We start from the raw sequence: 25,511 nt of genomic DNA on the forward strand, positions 1-25,511 counted from the left end.
TTGGCTTGTGAAGGATTGAGAAATAAGTACCACTATTGAGACCCTTGGCTAGTGGTGGGCTCCTCTGAGACTCCTGCACGCAAGACCCAAAGTGCTTTTAATGTTTTGGCTCTGTTCCAGAGAGGTTAGCCCTGAAACAATTATCTCTTCCTCTTTGAGTAAGGGGTATGATGACTGGAGTGAGAGGAAATACTGTTTACTTAGAATCAAGACCTCAGTTCAAGAGGGCAAACTCCAAAGAAGAGTATAAGATTACAATAATAATAGTAGCTGTAGTAATAATATATTTATTTCTCACCCGCCTCTCCCTCTGGATCGAGGAACATTAAATACAATCAATATAAATCAAATGCATAAATCTGATTGAAAGAGCATATAAAACCAATACAATATTAAAATAATGGTAACATCTTAAAGTTCTTAGGTTTAAAATTCATCTGGGTAGGCCTGCTGGAAGAGATTAGTCTACGCAGCCTTACAGTTCAGTGCGGCTTACAACTAAGCGCGTGCGAACGCAGGAACAAGACAAACGGGACGGAAGGAAGGTTTCTTCAGAGGACAGAAACTAGGAAGCCGGGACCAGTCGAGGCGGCATTGATGTCGCGTCTGCCCTCGAGAGCGCCCGCCGCACCTGCGGCTGCCTCTCGGCTTGGGTTAACCTGAACAGGGAAGAAGCGCGCGCGGGGTGGGGAATCTTTGCGGTGCAGCCTGGGCGGCGGCGGCGGCACCAGTGAGCCGCGTCTTTCCTCGCACCCGTTTGGCCCGGGGCAGAGAAGGAGACCTCTCCGCACGCGCAGCTGCCGGCCACATCCATGCCCTCGACACGCGTTGGATGCGCCGCAGAGCGGGAAAGAGTCTTCTTCCCACGGTTCTGGCGTGCGCAAGGGCCGGGCCATTGCTGGGGCCAATCAGAGGAGGCCAAGAGAAACGCCTTGCGTCTGGTGGGCTATAAAAGGAGCCGCCCCTCCGCGGCGAAGGGGTTGTGGCTGCGAAGGCGGTGCGCGGGTGTGGTGCGGCGCGGCGGGCAGGAGCGGTGCCATGGCGGGGGTGCAGCAGGGCCAGTGGCGCGCGGAGCAGGTGCTTGGCTGGGCCCGCGCGTGGGGCTGGGCGTCTTTTGCAGCCCAGCTGTTGGGAGGGGGAGGCATTAATGGATTGTTTTATTGCTAAGGAGCGGTAAAAAAACCCCATCGCGGTGGGGCTGGAATTGCTGGCAGCCGGAGTGCACTCAACGCACTGAGTAGATTTAAGAAGGAAACTGCTTATTTTATTTTATTTATTTATTTATTTATTACATTTCTATACCGCCCAGTAGCCGGAGCTCTCTGGGCGGTTCACAAAAATTAAAACCATTCGAAGTATAAAACTAATGCCACAGCCACAACTTTTTCTCCCCGCCCCCTTAGGCATACACGTCTGGTGTTGTTGCTGAAATGATAGTTGAATGCTTTAAAGAATTGCTATATTGTTATTTGGTGATATTATTGTTACTAGTTTTGTGAAGCGCCCGGAGAGCTCCGGCTGTTGGGCGGCGTAGAAATGCAGTAAAATAAATAAATAAAAACGCCTCTTCTCTCCTCGGGATCCGTTACTGACGAGCTTGGCACGTCGGTGCTGGGGCCCTGGGCCTTTGCCCTCCAGAACATTCCGCTTCTGGGGGATGAGTCTGTGTTTGGGGTGGGGCCTTCCGCTTCGGAGAGCCACTCGATAATCGAAGCAGCCTGCCCTAGCCAGGACTTGCTTGTAGCGTAGTACAGAGATGCTGTGTACCTGTTAGTGAATCGGGGGGCCCAAGGTGGCTCTAGACGGTCCAGTCCCTCAGCGTCAGCCTTCACGTGTTGAAATTCTTGTCGTTGGAATCCGCTCCCTGTGAGTAGCCACGCGTGTCGACAAAAGAAACGCTCCAGCGGTGGTTTGAAAGAAACTTTAGGGATAAGCGACTTTCCATCCTAGGATAGGATGGCTCAGGTCAGCCACGTGGCCAGCAACCCATGAGGCAGGGAACAAGAAGAAGAAGGCAGTAGAGGGAGAAGACCCCAAAGGGAAGAACAAGCACCCCAGCAATCCCCTCCCACCTTGTTCAGGTATACATTAACCCCTTAGCTCCAGGTTCAGTGGCCTGTAACCCAAGTTCTGCTAACAGAAACCCAGGTAATGAATCACAACTGAACTGCTGCATTGGAGCCACTCACTAGAGAACGTTGTTGCTTAGCGAGAAACTCCATGGAGCTGAGCAAGGGCTTTGTTTTTCATGCACTGCAGTGCCGTTCCTGGAGCTGCTGGGTGGCGGACCCTGCTTGATCCATGCTTTACTTGTGTGTAGGTGCCTCCTCAGATATGGAGCGAAGAAGTTAACCAGGCAAACAAAGCTGCTCTTCTGGCTTGGGTAAAAGAGACAGGAATTCAGTTAGTGCAGATCAACGGCCAGAGAAAGTACGGTGGGCCTCCACCAGGTATGTAGGAAACTCTCACCTTGTGCTCTAATTCAGTATTACAAGCATTGATGTGTCATTTGGCTGCTGGTGGCAATACCATGAGCAGGCTAAGAGGTTGCATCCTTTCCTGGGAGGCAACTTTCCATAATCGCTAGTGGCAACTATTTGCTGTGAATCTCTTTCCTTGCAGGATTAGTTGTCCCCATAGTAGGGGAGCGGTGTCTAGATCTACCTATCAATGTCCAAATTCATGGAAGTGTTATAAGAACTTGTATTCAAGTTCATTTATAATAATAATAATGTATTTATTTCTTACCTGACTCTCCCTTTGGATCGAGGCGGGGAACAACATTAGAACAGGAATCAATACATCTTAAAAATTCTTGATTTTACATTGATCTGGATAGGCCTGCCGGAAAAGGCTAGTCTTCAAAGCTGCCTTAAAATCACACAGAGTTAATTTTACGATCTTGCCCTATGCCGTAGGATCTTGTAGTGTGGGGGATGAAGCTGGCGTAAAGAAACATTTTTTGGCAGGGTATCCTGTCTCTGAATGTGGTGGCAACAGCCCATCAGTGAACCTATGTTCTTCTTCCTTGTTCTTTCCACAGGCTGGACTGGCAGTGCCCCACAGTCTGGTTCGGAAGTTTTCATAGGGAAAATCCCACAGGATATTTATGAGGATAAACTAATTCCTCTCTTCCAGAGTATAGGAAGGCTCTTTGAATTTCGACTCATGATGACATTCAGTGGACTTAACCGGGGCTTTGCCTATGCTAAATACATGAACCGGCGCAGTGCCCAGGAGGCAATTGCTGCACTGAACAACTTTGAAGTCCAGGCCGGCTGCCACATTTTAGTCTGTAGAAGCACTGACAAGTGTGAGCTGTGCATTGATGGTCTAGCTCCCTCAGTGAAAGAGCACCAGCTTATGCCAATGCTGCAGGAACTTACCACAGGGGTTCTGAGTGTCTCCTTGCACCCCAGCCCTTTCAAGAAGCAGAGGCAGCTTGCAGAGGTGAAATATGTCTCTCATCAGTCTGCTGCAAAAGCCAAGAAAGCACTTGTAGAAGGTTTGTCTTCTCTTACACCATAGATGATAGAGGAGGTTGGAGGGTTACAACTTTTATTTATTTTTATTGCATTTATATCCTGACTTTTTCCTCCCAAGGAACCCAAGGTAGTGTACATAATCCTCCTCTCCATTTGATCGTCACAACAACCACCCTGTGAGATAGGTTGGGCTGAGAGTCCATGACTCACCCAAAGTCACCCAGTGGTCTTCCATGGCTGGACTGGGGGCTAGAATCCAGACCTCCCAACTTACTCCTGCAGTCTATATCAGATTGTGAAACTGAAAGTGCCCCAACAGCTTCAGTGATCGTCAACATGTCATTCACATTTCTTTGGGTTGCTGTAATCTATAATTGAGATGTTGGCAGATAAGCCCATATTTGAAGTCAAATGGAAGCTGTTTCTTCTCTTTTGCAGGTAGCTTGTCAGTTTGTGGAGACCAAATTGAAGTGGATTGGCTGAAACCCAATATAAAACAGGAACTCCACAGTGCCTCGGTGCAAACCATCTCAGAAATCCTGCTATCCAGTTGCACTAACAGAGATACCCCTAGCCAAATGCCTCCTGGGCCTGTGGATTGCCACATGCTACCACAAGTGAGCAGTGTGTTGAACTACCTGAACATTCAGTGTGAAGAGCGGCAGCTGGGCACCCCTGTATTCCTTACAAAGTGTGTTCAAAGGAACCCAGAAGGCTGGTTGCAGTTCTGGTATCAGGTGGTGATACCCAAATATCCAACTCCCTTCAGTGGGTTCATCTGGATCAAGCCAGATTGCTTTGGCTTGGAAGACCATGAAAAGGTTAAGAATGCAGTGGCATTGCAGCTACTCAAAATTCTAGGTAAGTGTCCATGCAAAACTTATTCTGTGTAGTCCAAAGCCAGCCTAATGTTTCAGATTGCAAAGGTGTAATAAAGAACCACTATGAATGACCTTACTTCAATCAGATGCTGAGCAAGACAAAATGTCACAGGAAACTGAAAATTACCCAAACTGGGAGCTCTTTAGAAAGTACCTTGCTTCTCTCAATGGTTTGTTGGATCTTCAAAGTTGAAGCATTTTGTGGAATCATAGCTGTACTATGGAGACTTGTACATCATGGAATGAGTAAGTTAACAGCGGAGGTGAAACAGTATGGGCCGGTTTGCATGAACCAAGTCATAGCATGTGCCTGGCATGGTTTGCATAATCATTGGCCAGCTGCAGGTTATCATGTTATCCAACCCCGGGTAGCATGGCTTGTTACAGGGTTATTTGAGGGTTGTTTAACCCTCCCAACGAGTCATGCTGCCTGGGTTCAGACAACACAATAAGCTATGCCTGGCATGCACTGTGCCTCAAACAAGCCACTATGACTTGTTTTGATGGTGCAAATTTTTGAGTTTGGTCTTTGAAACAACAATGGCCCAGCCCCTAGTTTTTTAATGCAATTACTGGAGCTGCGTTAGTCTACATGTAAGCCTAACATACCCATCAACACAGTACAGATATTCTTACATATAGACCTGGTTGTCATGATCACAGTAGCTTAAATAAGCCATGGCACATGCTGCGTGGCTTTTGAATATTCAAGCTATGTTGTCCAAACTTGATGGGGCTGGGTTGTGCAACCATATAAACATAAAACTGGGTTTGGACAACACAACAAGCCACTGTTGTGGTTTGAATGGTCAAAGTGCCTGCTAACACTTGCCCACCATGGCTTAAGCTGTTTGATTATGAAAACTAGCCCAACGTGTTGGTTATAGTATAGTTGACCATGATAATCTGTTCTCTACTGTGGGTGATTATTCAGTACTACATTTTTATTGCATTCCTCCATGCAGTTCAGGGCCTTCCCCCTACATTGTGCACTCCCCTCTGCCCAAGTTTATTCTCACAAGCTTGTGAGGTAATGATGAGAATTGCAGGTGATGGTGCACTTCCAGCTAAACCCATTGCAGAAACTATGTCTGAATTTTAAGGGATGGGGCACATAAGCACTGTGTCCGCTGAAGATTCCTCCTGCTTTCAAGGGCTTGGAAGTGGAAATAAAAACGTAACTGCATCTTCTAACCCTTTATACTGATCTTGTGATGGATCTATGTGTACCTCACAGTTTGCTATTGTATAAATATAGGAGAGTCATGCATAAATAGTTGAGATCTGAGCCAAGCCTGATATGGTGTGTTTCCAAGGCTCTCCCCACTCTCTACTACTGAAACCTAAAAGATCCAGTTATAACAAAAATCAGAAATAAAGCTGTAGAGGCTGCTCATGAGAATGGTATTGCTGTAAAAATGGATCCTTCACATCTTCTATTGCATTACTTGAAGAAAAAAGGGTAAATTATTCATGCCATGTCCTTGGTAGACTGCTTGGGAATGGTGGAAAAATCTGAAGCTTAAACTTTTTCTTCTTCCAACAGGGTACCCGGTGGTTTAAATAGCATGTTGCAGAGAAACCATCCTTGATTCTGGGAAAGGCCTGCGTGCCCTGCTCTTGCGCTTTTAAGCTGGCTTCACTGGGCAAATCCACGTGGAGGGTGGGCACTTGGCCTCTTCTGTTTTGTTGTCAAGCATTGCTTTTTTGACGTTCTTTCTGTTCTGGTTGTATTTTAATATTGAGTATGCAGATTAGAATTTTTGTACTGATTTGTTTATTGAGTTTATTCTTTGAGCAACCTCTGTGGTTCTGAGAAAGGAAAGGTGCATGCTGATTTGTCAGAAGACAATATAAGTGGGGTCTGTCTTGGGTTCATTACTGGATTCCCTTTCTAATGCATCTTTCAATTTCAAGAGTAACAACTGCTTTGCTTCCTTTCCTTGTCTTTATGTTAAAATCTTATTCTCCGTTATATTTAATAACAGTGTTTCAGTGTGTTTTTATTTGTTTGTGGTGGTTTGAATTTACCTTGTAGCCAGATCCTTTGGGAGACATTCCTAGAGAGGAATGTAACAAGTTCTCGATGGGTCCCTCTACAAACAGGCCTGTTTCTCTTCAGGAGGAGGAGCACCTGTACTGATCGTGCCTTCTTGTTTTAGAATTTTCTTCTTATGTTAGAAGCTTCTTCAGGTTGGTTTGAACTGTACAGGGGTAAATTGCTCTGAACAGTTTCCAATTCCTCTTAAACACAACACAGCTCCTGTGTCAACCAGGTGGCTTTTTAAGACAGGAAACCTATTCCCAATGAATGATGTCGGGGAAAGGACATGCTGGATCCCTCAAAACCTTTCACATTTTAAAGTGCATCAAAAATAGTGAATGAATATGCAACACTGGAAATATAGCCACTTTAATATTAAAGCAGTTTTGAAAGAACTAAGTGTGCAGTGTCTATTTCTAAAGTATTAAGAATCTGATTTGCAATACTTAAACTGTCTCATTATTAGTAATCTGTAGTACAGGCCTCATTGTAGAGCTTTGTGCTTGGAAAAATGGCATTGTATATGTTGCTCGCCTTTGTGCAGTTGCTGTCCTGTATGCAGCCTACATTTGCCTCACCTCCATCTGTCATTAGAATGAATAGTGGAAAATCTGGCTTTTTGTATGAATCATAAATATATTTGGTGGATATCTCCAACATGCAACCAGGGTACTAATATAAAGCCACAGCAAGATGAGGCTCTTTAAGTTTAGCTTAACATTGTGTCAATTTCTAGGGGGTAACGGTATTAGTCTGTTGCAGCAAAAACAACAGTCTTGTGACACCTTAAAGACTAGCATTTATTCTGGCAAAAGTTTTCATATACTATATATAGCCCACTTTGTCAGATCAATTTGATAGTCTTTAAGGCGCAACAAGACTTTGGTTTTAATATTGTCTTTTGTTTGATCAAATGTTAAGTTAACATATCTACAGTATCTGTAACTTTAGATGCTACCTTGAGGTAAGAACAGAGGTAATAACTTTAATGTTCCCAACAATAGCAGTAGTACTGCTTAGTTTATCTATATCCTGTGCCATCTGACAGCGAGGTCAAGGTAAACTCTGGTTTTACTGGAGATGTCAACCTATTTTCCTGTTGCTATAGATGTTCTTTTTTACTGCTTCAGATAAGCCAGCTTTTAATTGAAATAAATAATCAATCCGTCCAAATTCAATAGAAGTAAACTATGTAGTGTGCAATACATAGTTGAAATAAATAATCAATCCGTCCATATTCAATAGAAGTAAACTATGTAGTGTGCAATACATAGTTGACTATCTCAAATGTATTTGGTGAAATGTACAGTTAGCAGATCAATGTTCACCATTACACATCTATAATCAAGAGTTATTAACACTGCTTTGTCTAGGTCGAGACTCTAGGAGGAGGATTCACTCCATGTTGTAAGGCTTACATGTAGCTTTCAAGCTACTTTTCCCCCCCATACCCCGACGACTTGATGCTGGTTGGGACAGGGTGTTCCTGTGCAGCATGGCTCCCCATCTCTCAGTACATGGCTGGTAGGCCATCCCACAAGCGCCGGTAAAGAGCCACCAGACTTCCCTGACTCAATCTGCATAATTGATCAGAATGTCATGTTTTAGATCATGTAGTTAATCAGCAATTTTTGCAATAGCCCAAAGCAGTCGAAGTGAAATCAAATATTTGCATTTAGTGTGGCTCGGATGTGTTACTTTCAAAACTATATTTGAAAATTATTATTTACTTGAAGACATGGCAACTCTTCCATTGATTAGTTTTTAAGGGTTATGTGGGAAGATGATGAAAACCTTGTATGCTAATTTTAGTTAAACCTGCAGAAACAGGGAAAAAACTGCATTATCCAGAGGAGCCCCAATGTTCCCAGAACCAAAGCCCACATCCTAATTCTTTCAAAAAGTTAATAAAGGAAGAGTGGAAAACGTTACACACTTTCACACAACATTATGGTAGAACTTAAACTACCCCTAGTAGTAGCACTACTTTCAGGGGCAATAATGCCCAAAGATGGGGCTGCCTCCCTCAGAGATATGAGGGAGGGAAGGTCTGATGCTATATTAAAGAAAGCCCATGAAGCAGCAGCATTAAGACTGAGAGGCTCTGATGACTTCTCTTACTAAGTCATTCGTCTTTTTAGCGGATGCTACACAAGGTGCCCTTCAATTTGTTGCCTACTCTATGGCAGCTATTACAGTAGCTCGGTGTTCCATCTGGCTCACTCATTGGAATGTAGATAATGCTTCAAGAGCAAATTTAACTTCTATCCCCTTCACAGGAATCAGAATAGTAGAATTGGAAGGGGCCTATCAGGCCATTGAGTCCAAGCCCTTGCTCAATGCAGGAATCCACCTTAAAGCATCCCTGACCGATGACTGTCCAATGCCGCTTGTATGCTTCTAAGGTGGGAGAGCCCACGACCTCCCAAGGTAACTGGTTCCATTGTCGTACTGCTCTAACAGGAAGTTTTTCCTGATGTCCAGCCAGAATCTGGCGTCCTGTAACTTCAGCCTGTTATTCCATGTCCTCTGGGATGATCGAGAAGAAATCCTGGCCCTCCTCTGTGTGACAACCTTTCAAGTATTTGAAGAGTGTCATCATGACTCCCCTCAGTCTTTTCTTCTCAAGTCTTGTAACTGTGGATTTGGTTTCTTTTTCCTAGGTGTAGGACTTGGCATTTATCTCTATTAAATTTCATTCTGTTTTCAGCCCAGCGCTCCAGCCTATCAAGATCACTTTGAAGTTTCTGTCTTCCAGAGTATTAGATATCCCACTCAATTTTGTGTCATCTGCAAATTTGATAAGCGTTCCCTGCACCTCCTCGTCCAATTCATTAATAAAACTATTGAAGAGCACTGGGTCCAGGACTGAGCCTTGTGGTACCCTAACTCATTACCTCCCCCCAGTTTGAGAAGGTACCGTTGATAAGCATTCTTTGAGTCTGATTCTGTAGCCAACTGCGGAGGTGCAGGGAACGCTGATTAACTACATGACCTAAAACATGACATTCTGATCAATTATGCAGATTGCGTCAGTTAATCAGCAATTTTTCAATAGCCCAAAGTAGTTGAAGTGAAATCAGATATTTGCATTTAGTGTGGCTCGGATGTGTTACTTTCAAAGGTTATACTTTTCTTTTTATCCCTTCCTCAGGTATTTAAGTGGCGGTACTTCGCCTGAGGGAGGCGTGCAGCATGTCAAAGCCTTGGTGTGTGAGGGGGTGGCGTTTGCAACTTCCTTTCTAGGGTTCTTTGAGCTGATCTCCACCCCTTCCACAGCCCCCTCCATGGGAGAGTAATTGAAGAGACCCCTTTGGGTGCTACATTACAGACAGTGCATGGAGGAGCTGCTCCTCCAGGTAACAGCTGAGTAGCTTAGCGTCCCCCGCCCCACATTCTCCACAAAGGCAGAAGGCATGAGGTACAGAAATCCACTATGTCCAAGGGGCCAGGCCAATCCACCATCTGGTGCTTCTATGGGAGAGGCTTTAGCATGCATGGGCTTCTTCTGGCCAAAGAAAGTATGCATGCATTGAAGCTGGCCATGAGGGGAACTGGAGGTGCAAAGGGAATGGCTTCCATGGCCAGGGATACCCCATGTGCAGTTCCAGGAGCTCCAGCTGGCGCGTTGGCTAGGGACCAAGTAATAATATATTTATTTGTTACCCACCTCTCCCTCTGGATCGAGGCGGGGCACAGAATGACAATGGTGGGCATGGTGATACTCCCCTGACATCATCCAGCCTGTAGAAGGCCAGCTGCATGGGGTGCTATACCTGAAGGATCATCTCCCCCTATATCTACCTACTGTTAACAAATGTTACCTCCAACCAATATGCATAAGGGTATGCATATTCAGAGAGATATATGACTTGGACCATTTAACAGTGGCCGTAAGGTGTCTAGGCAGATTTGTCTCAATGAGCTACATCCACAGCTGCTGGTTGGTTCCAAAAGGGAGTTATTTTATTTAAAACACAAGAATAAAAATGTACACAATAATTACTTTTAGAATTAGTTCATCAGTAATAGGCACTTATTTGAACTCCAAACTGGTATAATTAATTCATCTACCTGTCACAGTGGTTCTCAACCTTCCTAATGCCGCAACCCTTTAATACAGTTCCTCATGTTGTGGTGACCCCCAACCATAAAATTATTTTCGTTCTTCTCTACACGATCCATTGTCATGGGATGGTTTGCTAATGAAAATAATACATAACAATAGCTTTAATAATACAAAAGATGATACATGACATAGTTCAGTCAATACAGTTTCCTAAGACCATCGGAAATATGTGTTTTCCGATGGTCTTAGGCGACCCCTGTGAAAGGGTCATTCGACCCCCAAAGGGGTCCCGACCCACAGGTTGAGAACCGCTACCACAAACAATCCTGTGCACATTCAACATGTCAGGCAGAAAACAAAATGTAGACTGTAGGCATCCAAGCAGAGAGAGAAGTTAGAGCCAGGAACAATTGGATAAATTGGATCTTGTGAGCAGCAGGTAGGGGTGCAATCTTACGCACGTTTAAACTGAAAGAAGTCTTCAGCTCCCACCGTTCCCCACGGAGTATGGCTGGTTGGGGAATACTGGGAATTGTAAGACTTTTTTCCCGTCTAAACATGCAATCATAAAGTTGGATGGGGCCTACAAGGCCATTGAGTCCAACCCCCTGCTCAATGCAGAAATCCTTGTATATGGGGTTCCCTGGTAGTTGCCCTTCCAGAAACTGACCAGGCCTACACCCGCTTAAGCTTCATCAAGGTTGCAGCCTCCCATGCCATCACACCAGATAAGCTGGATATGGGTTTGTGCTTCAAATAAGCTTACATTTCACTGAGATTAGCTCAGTGCTTTTAAAATAAGTTGTCAAGTAGCCTAGCCCATTCAAATCAATGACCATGTGGAGGTGGGATAACTGGAAACTGTCAGGTTTGATACAGAAAGTGTCACTCTGCCTGACACGTAGGTCACTGACGAAGAAATGGAGGGAAGCAAAACAATAGGCTCTGGAATCCTGTGCTAGGAGCGACATATCTTTTCATATACACACATGAACTCAGCTAATGACTGTGTGTCTTTCAGAATCATTCCGTAAACTGGAAATCCCACAGGGCTTTTGTATCACTACTGTGCCAGTACCAATACCTGTATGGATCTGTGCTAAAGTGTATGAAATTGACTGTTGAATGAAGAGTTCATTGTTGTGGGTGGGGCCATCTGTCAAGCAGAACCCCTTGTTATTGTTGGCTGTTATGATAAGTAAGAGGCTTTAGGCCTCCACTGTTTCCTACACTCAAAATAGTTTCTTAAGATAATAAGATATGCCTATTCTGAATAGAAGCTGGAGAGCACTAGCTAACACGAAGAACAATCTTTTCACCAGCACCAGGGACATGTTCCTTTTCTTCTTCTTGGCTATTAGGGGCTGTTCCCCCCTTCTCTTACACAGAAGTAAACCTTACTGACAGAGTTGGACAGTTCCTAAAGCCATCTTCCACCCATGCACACTAGTTGTCTCATAGGACTAGAAATCTCCATCTTCCCCCTTCCGCAGCAGCAAGACCGTACTTCTCTCAAAAATATATTTCAAAGTATTAACACGACTTTCACTGAACTGTACGAATGCCAGGAAGGTTCTGCCACCCTTGGCTCAATGCTGCAGTACTGATTTCATTAAGCTACCACAGCTTTGTCCACAAGAAGAGAGGCTCAAATATCCCGCTGCTTGTGCTACAGTACAGGGATGCATGGTTGCAGTTTCCTGCTGGTGGGTGAACCCTTCATATAGGATCAGTGTATGTTTTTCAATCGCTGTCACTCTCGGTAGCAGCACTGTCCTCCTCTTCTTTCAAGCCTGCGGTCTCTTCTCTTAAGTCTGCAAAGAAATCCTCTCCACTACCAAATGCTTTGCGGCTCAAAGATTTGAGCTGCCCACTTTTCTTCTTCTTTCTGTAATCATCCACAATCACGGAGCTGAGTGAAGAGATGTCCCAGAACTTCACCTTCTGGTCATGCCCACAGCTGGCCAGAAACGGGCCAGTATGACACTGCACTAGCTGCTCAATCGGCTCGCCTGCATGTTGCCCAACGCTGCCTATCACCCGATTGGGCAAGATGTTCACTGCCCTAAAACAAGACAAGACGAGGGGTTAACAAAATACTGCCCAGGAAGTATTTCGGGGTGGGTAGGAATCCGCTAGGTCTCCAAATTTTGTAAACAAAACTACAATTGGGATAAGAATAGAGCAAAAAAGGAAGAAAAATGCAAATCAAGACCAACCCTCCAAACATAGGGTTCTTTGGACTGAGTTCCAGACAAAGAAGATGCCTAGTTAATGTTAGTATGTCTGCATTACCCTCAGAGAAATCCATCTAATAATTGTTCTACGTTCAGTCTACTCCAGAGGCATTAGCCAGGAATCTAACCTGCCACCAAGTTCTCAAAGCTCTGACTAAGGGACCGGCACAAGTAATTGGATACAGCCCTTCCAGAGAGGATGGTCTCCCTAATCCCATTCAATGTTGGGCTATGCTGTTCCCATTCAAGGTTATATTTTGCCTCTGATCATCCCCTACCAAGAGCTCCCATCCGATCAGCCTTCATTCCCAACCCCACGCTTGCTTGAGTAGGGCTCCCACACGCCTGCCCAGACGGAATCAGATCCTTCTCTTGGCATACAGCCAATGCCCTCTCACCTGATGACTCCGTCAGTGGAGCCGGTGCACACAATGCTGTCTGTTATGGGAACCATGCAGTCAATGGACTCTGCCTTTAGTGCAAAACGATCACTGGTAGCGCCAAAACCATCCCAGTTGAAGAGGTAAATGGTCCCCTCACTGGAGCCACAAGCAACTTTCTTTCCCCTCTGAGGAAGAAAAGAAAATACAGCTTTGTCAGAAATAAAGCAGAAGGATGTTTCCCCTTCACCCTTTCATCAACCAAGAGGAGCAGATAGGTGCATGAATAATAGAGAAAGCAACCTGCTAAAGGTCTTTTAAGCTTTAGATTCTTAACACAAACGACAACGAACAGAAACAATTTATAGCAGATTAACACAACAGGGAATTGTAATATTTGACAGGTACTTTTAAGACTTTGCTACTACCTGTGGCAAAAATAATCCAGAGCATTAGTCCCTATCAGAATGTTCTGTATCAGGACGCTGAAGCAAACCGTCCTTTCTCAGGAACCACCAAGTAACAGCACTGACCTTCATCAGAGCAATGGCTGTCAGGTCTCCATTCTGGGGCTCTGAGAGCAGCTCAAAGCGCCTTCTCCTGATGTTGAAGACTCCCATGGTTCCATCTCCACTGCAAGATAAAAGTGACATCAGATTCGGGAGTTGCGGGGGTGGGGTGGTTTCTGGATCTAAAAGCTTTTGCCTTCATTGCAGGAAGAGTCAGACTTGAGCTCTGCTGTCTAAGCAGAATGAAACTAGCCCTGATGACCCATCCGGTTAACAGCAGAGCGCAGGAGTTACCTGGTGGTGAGCAGCAGCTTCTTGTTTCCATCCAGGGCCATGTCACTGATGTACTCCTCATGCTGCTTCATCTCCATGATGGAGGTGCCTTTGCGTAGGTCCCACACTTTCAATTCCCCACTGTCATCTCCTGTGGCAAGCAAGTGCTCATCTATCACCAGCAGACAGTTCAAAGCAGAGCTGTGGAAATTTCAGAGATCTAGTAGCAGAGCCAGTGCTATAGCTAGCCAAGAGATTGTAGGACACCTTATTTCCTCTCAGAACTCTTCGACTCTGTGAGGTCCCATCATTCACAGAGCACCTCTAATCAGAGCACAGGGGCACTATAAAAAAAAGGAAGTGCGGGCACGCCTCGGAAGGGTTTAACGAGGGGCCTGGAGCAAGTGCACGAATTAATCTGATCCTAGGACCGCTTTCTCTAGGCACTACTGCAGATGTCGTGTCAGGTAAGTAAAAGCAGGAGGAGGGCATCACTTTGCCCGATAAAGCATGCTAAAGCCTTTGTTTAAGGCTCTCCACATGTGAGCCTTAAACAAAAATCCAAGGGCAATCAGCATGGAAACCATCCCTTCCAATTCAGCATTCCTCCGTCTCTCAGATTTCTGAGTGAGACAATAATGATGGAAGCTCAGGCAGGCTTTAAGGTGATTTGTCCAAATTTTAAACATGTGGAGATGTAGGAAGCTGGGCGTATTACTCTGAAGGAATATTTGGAGGGTAGGATTAACACTCCAGACTAAAATAAAGGGGACAAGGACATACTGGATTGAGCATGCGATCTACCTACCAAGCAACCAACTAATGAAATGGTATTTGCAATAACAGTTCAGATAAAAAAGGTTTCCAATTCTAACGTGTGAGGAATTGAATACCTAACCCATTCATACAAAATTCTGGAAAATAATCATGCAGAGTAGGTCTGGATCTCTCTCTCTCCTCCTTTGAGAGGACTCCTATGACAGACTAGCCTTTTTAAAAAGGCATAGATAACTTCTGGGGTTTGCAGTGGACACACCCTAGCCTTGCTGTTGAAAAATCACAGCAACTGTGCAAGGAAACAAGGCATCCAGGAAGCCTTGATTCGCTAAAAAAATGCTGTGATTTATTTATTTATTGCTGCAGTAGTAGCAAATTTGGCAGCTGCTACGGCATGGGTAACTTAAAAGAAAAGATTTTGAAATAGTAATAATTCTTTGAAGGATCATGTTCCTTGTTATTAGAAAGTCAATGACTGTATTATAGCTGGGAGAAGAGAGTTAAGTAAACACTCAGTGTATTTTACAGCCTGACCCTCTGTATGCTTAAACAAAAGTAAGTGTAAGTCCCACGGAGTTCAACGAAGCATATTCACATGTAAATCTTAGATGAGGATTCAAGGCCATAGCACAGCTGGGAACTAGCCCTAAATACTTACTTGTGAGCCTTGGAGAAGCGAGTCATAAGACGGCCCTCTTCCACATTCAAGATATGAATGGATTTATCTTTGGACACCGTGAAGAGCTCTAGAGACAGGGGGAGGAGAAACACATATACCCACTGCATATGACTAGAACTCTGAAGGGAGTATTTGCTTGCAACATGCACAGAACAGCCTATGGAAAATCAAGGGTTGTCTCCCCAATTTAAATTACCTCTTCTAAAGGATTAGTTCTTACCAATCCATAATATTTAGAACAAAGAACAAAGTCACATTGTCTCCCTACAGCAGCCTAGCTGAGTTTGCCAACTCTTGGTTCCAAAGAGTCCTATGCCTTTACCAGCTGCATTGCCAGGTGCTGCTGCTTCTCTTAAAGAACTGCAGGGAGAAAAGAAATAGAACCCACACTTGCTGAACCTCTACCAGTCATCAGCGTTGCCAGGTCTCTCCTTTAAACACAACAAGGTCCCAAGACAGAATGCAGCCATTATTTCGAACACAGCCGTTCCTCCATAAGACTCATTGTGAGTGGCGGTATCCTACTGAAGTACATAAAGATACAGGTAACCTCTGTCGCGAAGCAACCCTATCTGCTGTTTATTAATCATGCACTAAAAGATTTCTAAACCAACTTTCAGGGCATACTAGCTCACAAAATGTGATTTATAGTTCTAAGGTAAACAAAATAAAATCATTTTTAAGACCACATACAAACCCTTACAATGAACAGTAGAATCATAGAATAGCAGAGTTGGAAGGGGCCTACAAGGCCATCGAGTCCAACTCCCTGCTCAATGCAGGAATCCACTCTAAAGCATCCCTGACAGATGCTTGTCCAGCTGCCTCTTGAAGGCCTCTAGTGTGGGAGAGCCCACAACCTCCCTAGGTAACTGATTCCATTGTCGTACTGCCCTAACAGTCAGGAAGTTTTTCCTGATGTCCAGCTGGAATCTGGCTTCCTGTCACTTGAGCCCATTATTCCGTGTCCTGCACTCTGGGAGGATCGAGAAGAGATTCTGGCCCTCCTCTGTGTGACAACCTTTCAAGTATTTGAAGAGTGCTATCATGTCTCCCCTCAATATCTCTTCTCCAGGCTAAACATGCCCAGTTCTTTCAGTCTCTCTTCATAGGGTTTTGTTTCCAGACCCCTGATCATCTTGGTTGCCCTCCTCTGAACACGCTCCAGCTTGTCTGCGTCCTTCTTGAATTGTGGAGCCCAGAACTGGACGCAATACTCTAGATATTCTAGTACTCTAGAAATACAGTAACGACAATCAATAAAACACAGACTAAAATAAATATGTCTAATTGGTTTTTGTTTGTTTGTTTTTAAAGTGGGGGGGGGGAGGAATGGAGCCACATGGCTTTCCATGGGAAGCAAATTTCATAAATTGGTCCCATCCACCAAAAAAGCCCTGTCTAGTTATCCCATTTTTTTCTCTCCATGCTGTGAGGAGGCACAAAGTTTCTCCTTTCCCCCAGCACGGAGAAAGCAACTTGGCCAACACGCACCAAATCCCTGGCTTCATGCAGTGCTTGTGCTCCCCTGGATACTAGGTGCCATGCAAACCTACTCAGACCTCGCTAGAGGGAGCAGCTGCTCTTCCCGATGTGGTCCAAGTCCCTGGTCTTCACACAGCACCTCCTAGACATCGCTTAAAGCTACTCCGCCAGCACCAGGGAGAGCAGCCACCATTTCTGGCACAGGCAGAGTCCTGCTGCCTCCATCCCCATTGTTATCCTCCAGGAGACGATACTTCGAAGCGCCCCCTGGAGGAACCCCCAAGTGGCTCTGCAGGCTGAATTGGAGTGACCCTGCTTTAAAGGCAGCTCCACAGAGAGCACATTACAGTAGTCCAGCCTGGATATAAGCAGATCATGACACTGAGGCAAGGTCTGCTTTCTCCAGATAGAGCAGCAGCTGGCAAGTCCGTTAAAGCCAGTAAAAAGCCATTCCAGCCAATAGGGTCACCTGTGCCTCTATGGAGAATGCGGAGTTCAGAACCACCCCCAAACTGTGCGCCTGACTCCTCAGGTAGCATGCAACTCTGTCCATGACAGGCTGCAACTATTCAAAAGAAAGTATAGCTCCAAATTTATTTTTATTTAATCAATTTCTTTGTTTCCTTTTAAGACTACAACCTTTCCCAAGGCAGAGCAGAACTCCCCCAAGCTTTATGTTCTGAGACCAATTAAACAGGTAGGATGAGAGCCACCATAAACCAAGCCCCCAAACACAACCCAGCCCAGCGATACAAAAGTATACCATGGTTGATGGTATCAAAAGCTACTGGGAGGTCCAGGAGAACTAATAGGGTGATATTTCCCCTGCCCATTTCCCAGTGTAGGACATGCACCAGAGCGACCAAGGCTGTTACTGTCCCCAAATAATCAGTACCTTCCAAAGCTATCAAGAGGTCACCACTCCAGAACCTTGCTCAAAAATAAAATGATACAGGGCAGTAATTATCTAGATTTGACTTTTTTCAGGAGGAGCCGAACTACCACCTCTTTAATGGCAGTAGGCATCATTCCTTTCCACAAAGAAGCATTTACAACTACTGAGATCCAGGCACCTGACCAAGATGGGCAACGATTTAGGTAATACGCCTCAGTTCTCCAAAAGCTTGCCTACTACTTAATGTTGCACAACCAGGAGGTGTCCTAGCTGTGTGCATCTCTGACTCTATTAAAAGTGTGACATGCATGTCGGCTCAGATGAAAACAATTTTATCTGTAAAATGCAATGCAAATTGGTCACAGAGAGTCTTCAAGAGATATCCAATCTGGGTCCAAACACCTACAATACCACAACCATCACCACGTCTCTCACTTGTATTCGATCTTATTTGCTACGGATTTTCCACCACCTGTGTTCTAGTTGTCAACCTGTTTTATGGATTTCAGCTTCTCAGAAGACTGAGGACCCAACCTGGCTCTTTGATGTGGTTGGGGATGTGAGGTCAGAATATCTTATGGATTCAACAATCTTGGGGGCAGCCTTATGGTCCAACTTGATCAGGTAATGAACTGTCTGTGACAACAGAGTCTCAAGGATAGTTAATGGCAATCCTAATCGTTATATATGAAAAAGCCCAAGAAACATCTAAGTATGACAGGGTTTTTTTAGGACTGCCAAGTGTATAAATCAACTAGAATGCCACAGAGAGCACGGGAGAACAGAGCTTGAGGATTCCTGTTTCCTTTGCTACTCTAATGACACTCAGGATATACAGGGACACTGCTTTACTGCAAATCAAAAAGTTTCTACAATGCAGGCAGTTCAACACAATAGTAAAAATAAACTCTGGTGAGCTGGCAGAAGATGATGGTTAAAAAGGTGAGCCAAGAAGTGCCCAGTTGTAATCTCACCTCAGTCATTTAAAATATTTGTGTTTCACTATTCAATTTACAAAACGAGGTAATTTTTTAAAAAGCAACCCTATTATATATTCACTAAAAACAACAAAGAACTAAATTAGTTCCTGAAAATCCTTATAAAACAGCAGAGTAACAATAGCCACCAGTTAAAAGCATAGGAGGGGGAAAGTTTTCACTTGGTGTTTAGAAATCAATAAAGCCATACACTTACTGGCCGTGTTCAGGTGACGCAATAGTCAACCCTGTGCTAATAGTCAACTCCATGGATGGCTATCACCATGTTGTTTTGGGTACCCCCCCCCCCTAAACTGTCGTCCGTGGAGCTGACTATTAGCACAGGGTTGACTACTGCCAACCCCCCTCTCTGTCCTCCCCTCCAGCGCTGGTTCTCATGAGAATCCCCCTTCGTGCCAGGTCCCCCCACAGTACCTGGTGACGCGCTCTCCTCCTCCTATTCCAATGGTGGGGGGAACCGGCACCAAGGGGGATTCTCATGGGAACCAGAGCCACATGGGACGATCGCGGCGCTTCCATGTTCCCTGGGACATGTGCGTCCCGTTGCTGGGTGGGGCACCGTGTACATGTCCTGCCCCTGCCACAGGAGAGATCCATCCACCTGCCCCCACCCCCGGCTATCCACTTGGATATGGGGTTGGGGAGATGCTTCCGCTTCCACCCCCACCCCCACCCCCTATCCAAATGGATAGTGTGGCGTGGCGGAGGGAGACACTTGCTGAACATGCTCTGCCGATATCCACAAATGGACAGCATGGTGGGGTGGAGGGAAACACCACACCATGCTATCCATTTGGATACAGGGTTGGAGGGATGGAAGCATCCCCCATCCCATATCCAAAAGGATAGCGGGGCCGGGGGGAGGGGGCGGAAGGGAGACGCTCATCTGATGCTCTCCTTGACAGCATCATGCAAGCGTATCCCTCCATTGCTGATGTCCACAAATGGGCTTCAGATATCGGGGTGAAGGGGTGTATGGATCTGTCCTGTGATTGTAACATCAAACTGCGGGGGAAATCCACCCACGGTTTGCCATTACAGCCGCAGAACAGATCCATACACACCTCCTCCCGATATCCAAATGGATATCACAGCCGGGGTGGGGGTGGGGGTGGATTTCTCCCATGGTTTAACGTTGCAGTCACAAGAGAGATCCTTACACCACTCCGCCCTGATGCCCATTTGTGTACATCCCTGGAAGTGTGTGGGGAGTCTATCACGTCCCACTGGGCACGTGCAGCAGGAGTTTCTGCCGCTCTTGCCTGGCAACTCTGTAGGCACGTGAAATAGTCAACGGAGCCCACCACACAACACAATAATCAACAGTTGTGCAGACAGTCAACTTTGCACACTGTTGATTATTTCCATTGGTTATTTCTGGGAAATAACCAACCGTTGTGTGGAAAACGCTTGAGAGACAACACAATAGTCAATGGTGGACTATTTAATCAACCATTGACTATTGTGTTGTCCGAACCCAGTCACCAAGTTGCCTTTGCCAAATCACTCTCCCTCAGCACCAGAGCCTTCCTTCTGCAATATAGAGATACTACTCCTGACCTACCTTACAGGGCAGTTGTATGAATATGAAACAGTGAAATAATGAACATGGAAAACTCTTGAGATATTACTTAGAAAAAAGTATATAAAATGCTAAGTACTGTAATAAAATCCACCTTGAAGATTTAACAATAAGGTGGTATATAAAGTATATTTATTAATCATCTAAATTATATACATTTTATTTACACAAGTGGATATGTGAAATGAATAAAAATGAGTTAAGTTCAGCAACAATGCATGAAGTAATGGTATTTAAGCCACAGCAGCTTAAGAACATAGGAGGTGCCCTGATGCTGGATCAGACCAAGGGTCCATCTAGTCCAGCACTCTGTTCACACAGTGGCCAACCAGCTGTCGAACAGGGACCCACAAGCAGGACACGGTGCAACAGCATTCTCCCACCCATGTCTCCCAACTGGTGAATATAGGCTTACTGCTTGTTTAATCCCCAGTGTATGCGGGGCGCTATTTGCCTAATTATCTAGGCACAGCTTGTCATGTCTGAGAGGGAAACAACCCTCAAAGAAACCAACAGGCCATGGGTTGTTTCAAGATTGCTTCCCCCTCAAACAAGCTATGTCGGCCAGGTTCACTGTGTTTAATGGGGATTCCAGTGAATTGAGATCCAATATGCTGCTTAATTAACTATTACAGTAAAAACAAGCTCTAAGCAGAGAAGCACTCACTGTGTCCATCATGGGAAAAGCACACTTCCCGGCAGGATTTTAAATGATGTCCTGACGACCAAAGCTCCTTGGTCCCACCTTCCAGACAAGAGTATGAATACCTGTAATTTAAAAAAAAATGTGTAGAGTTATACTATAAGAATAGTGGGCAAAAAAGCAGGATTGGTGAAGCATGGAGTTGGAAGGAAATTTCAGTCTGAGGCGCAGCATACAAAGATTCCTGTTAACTATTTTGGAAAAGGAAAGGTATGAAAACTATTGCATGCTTACAGGCTCCAGGAGACATTTAGCTGGGCCACCTGTGGGAAAAGGAAACTGGCCTATGAATCCTTGTTTTGATCTATCAGAGCTACTCTTAGCCAGAAGAATCAATGTTTTGCAGATGGAGTCCTATTAATATTTGCAATGCTTTCTTGCAGAATTTGTACTTTGCTACTTTTTATTCAGCAATTGGGACAGTGGAAACAGAATGTCCCCCACAACACCTCCATCACCAAGATGGAACTCTTCAATCATTACGCCTTTTTACAAAATTAATATTTGTTAGATTTTCTATTTTACACAATACAAATAAAATAGAGGGACAGTGTTGAAACAAAACTGGAACTCATTCAAATACATATTTAAATTTTTATTGATACTCCAACATACATACAGTGAATAAAGATCAAATATCCAAATATACGTATGGATACTGCTGTCTGTAATAAGCTGTATATACAAATATACAATATATACAAATATAGAAAGAGCAGTAAGGTCCTCTGTTCTGATCCTTCAGCCTTAAAAAGTCAGTCATGAAAGGCTCAGGCTACAGGGTGGACTGACAATGAAAGGTTTCTATCTTGCTGAGCTATTGATGTAGGAAAGGGGAGATACCAATAGCTTCCACCCAGTGTGAGGACTGATTCAGTTATAGGGTCAGTACATTTCTCAGAGAAGCTGTACTCACATGTAGACATCACCATCCACATCTCCAGCAGCTATGATATCCCGGCAGGGGTGAAAGGCAATGGTGTTGGCTGCTGCCTCTAGGGAAATGTCTTCAGGGGTGTCATGAAGCCTAGGCCCATGTCTGGCTTCCTCTTCACCTGAATATGCCTGGGTGAGATGGGAGCAGGAAGAAAACAAGATCAAACCTCCATAGAGGCCCTGATTTCTCAAAAGGTCACCATCCTATATACTGTTTTATGTATCACTTTTTTATTTTAAAAAATCTGGTTAGCCTGAAGGACTAACAAATTTATTCTGGCACAGGCTTCCACCATCATAAAAATGGAATACATAAAGTAGGAGATGGGGAGGAAATGTAAACAGTAGGGTCAGAAATAAATTAAATGCAGAAAGTACTGAGTGAGAATCCCATCATTCACAGCAGTCATTTACAGTACGGTTGCTGTTGATAACACAAACATTCTGGCACCAGGTAAGCCAATTAACACTTGCAGTATAATAAAAACACACACACCTTTATTCGGATTCAAGCTTCTGTCAAAAGAATTTAACTTGGTGATGAAGTTTAATTTAGTAGTCTCTCATCCTGATCTACCTTTTATTTTTTTCCAAAAAGGCCACTTGAAGGTCAGTGATAGAGTACGCTGGGAGGCTGAAATGTTTTTTGACTAAATATTTTTATTTCTAATATCAGAGTTGTGTCCATTTATTCTTCTCCCTAGAGACTCGCCTGGGTGCCCTATGCAGAATGTAAAAGGGCATTCATAACAGAAAATGACGTATTTCACACAGTGAAGAAGAAATAGTGAATGATTCCCTAATACTGTGGGTGATACCAGCAGGCCCTAATAATGTTTCCAGAGCAGACACGGGGACAGAGCTGGCATCTGGGTTTGTTGCAGGGTCTGGTCCCCGTGTTTGTATCCTTGTTATGTGGCCTGTTGGTGCTAGTGAATAGCCCTTTTTTGGTTACAGGCCAACCACCCAAAACCTATGAGAGGGAAATGTCATTGTCTAGGATGGGCTATACATTATGGATGATATGTTTGGGTGGTTTTAGCTGGAAACTGTAGGTGACAGGTGGTGTTCTGTTGCTTTGTCTTTGGGGTCTGTCCTGTTCCTAGAACAATCTACTATGAACAAACAATGTATAAATTGATACATGCATAATCCTCACAATACATTCAGCATCTCCTGATGACTTCTATATGTGGACCACCACAGAACTTTTACAATACCCCAAGATTCTGCTAATGTTTGGCCAACAAAGTCTGTTAGCCAATCACTAGCAGAACCATCCCAAAGACTCCTGCTCCAGTTTAGCCTTTCCAATGTTAATATAAACATTATAGGCACAGTTTTGAAAAAGTGGGATACTGCCAGCTCCTAATCTAAACATCCTGAGATGTAGAAAGCGGAACAAGCATCATTGCTAAGTGTTTCTTTTAAATCAAATCTTCTCTTGCCCACCACATTGTCATCTTGCTGTCTGATTTCTCCCCTTTCCAGTTATTGCCTCCTCTGGATGCTTCTACAAAGAAAGAGCCTAGCGCTAGTAATTTGAAAGCTATTCCATCTCCCCCCCCCCTTTAACAGTAAGGGGTAAGAGAAAAGACAGAAAAGAGGTGGGAAAATATGGAAGGATTACAAGAGGTGGATCTGGATCTCCTATAAAATTTCATGAATAAGGCAGAGCAATGATGCCTCATCTAGAAGCACCTAAGCGCACTGGGCTTGGTTGGTCCATACATGCTCATTATCTGCAACATCAAGCAAAGAGGCCCATCACAAATCTTACTCCCCTGCCTTCTTTTTAAATTCTTCAGCATGAGAGATGTTAGGTTGTCATAGCAGTGGAAAAACGGCGGTCTACGTACTGTATGTGAGCGGAGGTTGCATGCTGCCTGGGAGACGGAGGAAGATGTAGTCCAGCACATATGAATGACACCAAATGATGGAAAGCGCACTGGGTAACACCTTCTCCTGTGTTGATATGTTAGCAAGCACGCGAATAACTTAATTCAAAAGTCGCCTTGTAAATCACACTCCCGAAACACGCGCAGGCCAGCCACACAGCAGGCAGCAGGGAACCACTTTCGCTGCATTCTGACAAGCCTCACACAGGGCTCATCTACACCCAGCAGGATATTCCACTATGAAAGCGGTATATTATTATTATTATTATTATTATTATTATTATTATTTATTTATATAGCACCATCAATGTACATGGTGCTGTACAGAGTAAAAGGCAGGCACCACACCCAGCAGGATAGTGGTCTGAAAGCGGTATATAAAAGGCAGGCGCCACACCCAGCAGGATATGGTGGTCTGAAAGTGGTCTATGGGCTGTGTCCATGGGCCCCAACAGTTGCCAGCGCACTTCAATACCGCTATAAAGCAGCAATGTGGCTCCTGCCTTTTATAGACCGCTTCCATAGTGGAATATCCTGCTCGGTGCAGCTGGGCCCACAAACCGCGTCCCTCCGAGCCCTCTTCTCTTCTGGGGCGAACAGGAGGCGGCAGATAAGCCCCTGGAAGCCAGCTTGCAGCCGCCGTGGGGAGCGGGGCCTTCTCCTGCGAAGGGCCTCCCTCGCTGCGGCCGGTGGGAGGCGCTCAGGCGGCCTTACCTGCTCCGGCGCCGCCATCTCCAGCCACGCGCCCGGCCCGGCCAACGTGCTCAACACCGCCGCCGCCGGCGCCTGCGTAGACGCGGGCGGGCGAGAACGGAGGCGGCCCGCTGCTGAGGCCCAGAGAGATGCGTGCTAGAATGACGCTTCCGCGGCTGAAACGCGCGGCTTCCTAGTTTCCCTTGACGCCATTCCCCCCCTGGGCAGCCACAAGGGATGAACCAGAGCGTTCAAACGTGTCGGCCGACCCGGGCATTCGTGGTCCGACGCAGTCACGTGAAACAATGCCGCGTTGTTGTTTTTGAAGGGCAGCGCGGAAACGCCGAAACAAACAGACTGGCACTCCTGTATGGCGAGGGCGCCCGCCCAGAGCTCGCCGGGAAGAAAGGTGCCTCCTGGGGTATTTCCGGCGAAGGTGTAAAGCCCCGGGACGTCGCTCCGAGCCTGGCCCGGCCCCGCCTCCCCGCCTCCCCGGCCCCGCCTTTTGGGAGACGCGGCGCCCCGCTCCTCCCCCGACCTACGAAGAAGGATTTGCTCTGCCCAAGATTTTGCTGAGTTTCAATTTTTAAAAAAAGTGTTCAAATTGTCCTGCCAAGGAAAATGTAATTCGTTATTATCCCCCTGGGGTGGAGAGACGGGCGCTCTGGATGAAAGGAAAGAGCTCAAAACAGCCCTAGTAAGTTTCCTGGGCAGGTTTTATGGAAAGACCTGGTATAACGGGAGAAAACGAATATATAAAATATTACACGGTTCGGAGTGTAACCGCTTGGATGGAATTTGTGGTTTGCTACAACAATCCTGCAATGTATAGAATAGCAGAGTTGGAAGGGGCCTACAAGGCCATCGAGTCCAACCCCCTGCTCAATGCAGGAATCCACCCTAAAGCATCCCTGACAGATGGTTGTCCAGCTGCCTCTTGAAGGCCTCTAGTGTGGGAGAGCCCACAACCTCCCTAGGTAACTGGTT

General features: G+C 45.3%; 2 protein-coding genes across 3 annotated transcripts; one reads left to right on the forward strand and one right to left on the reverse strand.

Annotated features, from left to right (window-relative positions):
* The first annotated feature begins 1,038 nt into the window (after window positions 1–1,038).
* Window positions 1,039–4,378, forward strand: DND1 (DND microRNA-mediated repression inhibitor 1). The gene is made up of 4 exons (XM_063129993.1): window positions 1,039–1,077; window positions 2,321–2,450; window positions 3,044–3,505; window positions 3,924–4,378. Exons 1-4 carry the CDS (start codon window positions 1,039–1,041, stop codon window positions 4,376–4,378), a joined length of 1,086 nt encoding a protein of 361 aa, XP_062986063.1.
* Window positions 4,379–10,391: 6,013 nt separating this feature from the next.
* WDR55 (WD repeat domain 55) lies at window positions 10,392–24,601 on the reverse strand. Of its 2 annotated transcripts, none has more exons than XM_063130114.1 (8): window positions 24,546–24,601; window positions 21,914–22,062; window positions 20,962–21,062; window positions 15,314–15,401; window positions 13,900–14,079; window positions 13,630–13,729; window positions 13,115–13,284; window positions 10,392–12,544 (listed from the first exon to the last, which is right to left on the reverse strand). In XM_063130114.1, the coding sequence occupies exons 1-8, from the start codon at window positions 24,561–24,563 to the stop codon at window positions 12,223–12,225; spliced, it is 1,128 nt and encodes a 375-aa protein (XP_062986184.1). In that variant the 5' UTR covers window positions 24,564–24,601; the 3' UTR covers window positions 10,392–12,222. The 2 variants fall into 2 exon arrangements, with proteins under 2 accessions (XP_062986184.1, XP_062986183.1); XM_063130113.1 differs by lacking the exon at window positions 24,546–24,601 and adding an exon at window positions 23,793–23,968.
* Window positions 24,602–25,511: the final 910 nt, after the last annotated feature.

The sequence above is a fragment of the Elgaria multicarinata genome, chromosome 7 (genome assembly GCF_023053635.1).
Source record: "Elgaria multicarinata webbii isolate HBS135686 ecotype San Diego chromosome 7, rElgMul1.1.pri, whole genome shotgun sequence".
Lineage (NCBI taxonomy): Eukaryota > Metazoa > Chordata > Lepidosauria > Squamata > Anguidae > Elgaria > Elgaria multicarinata.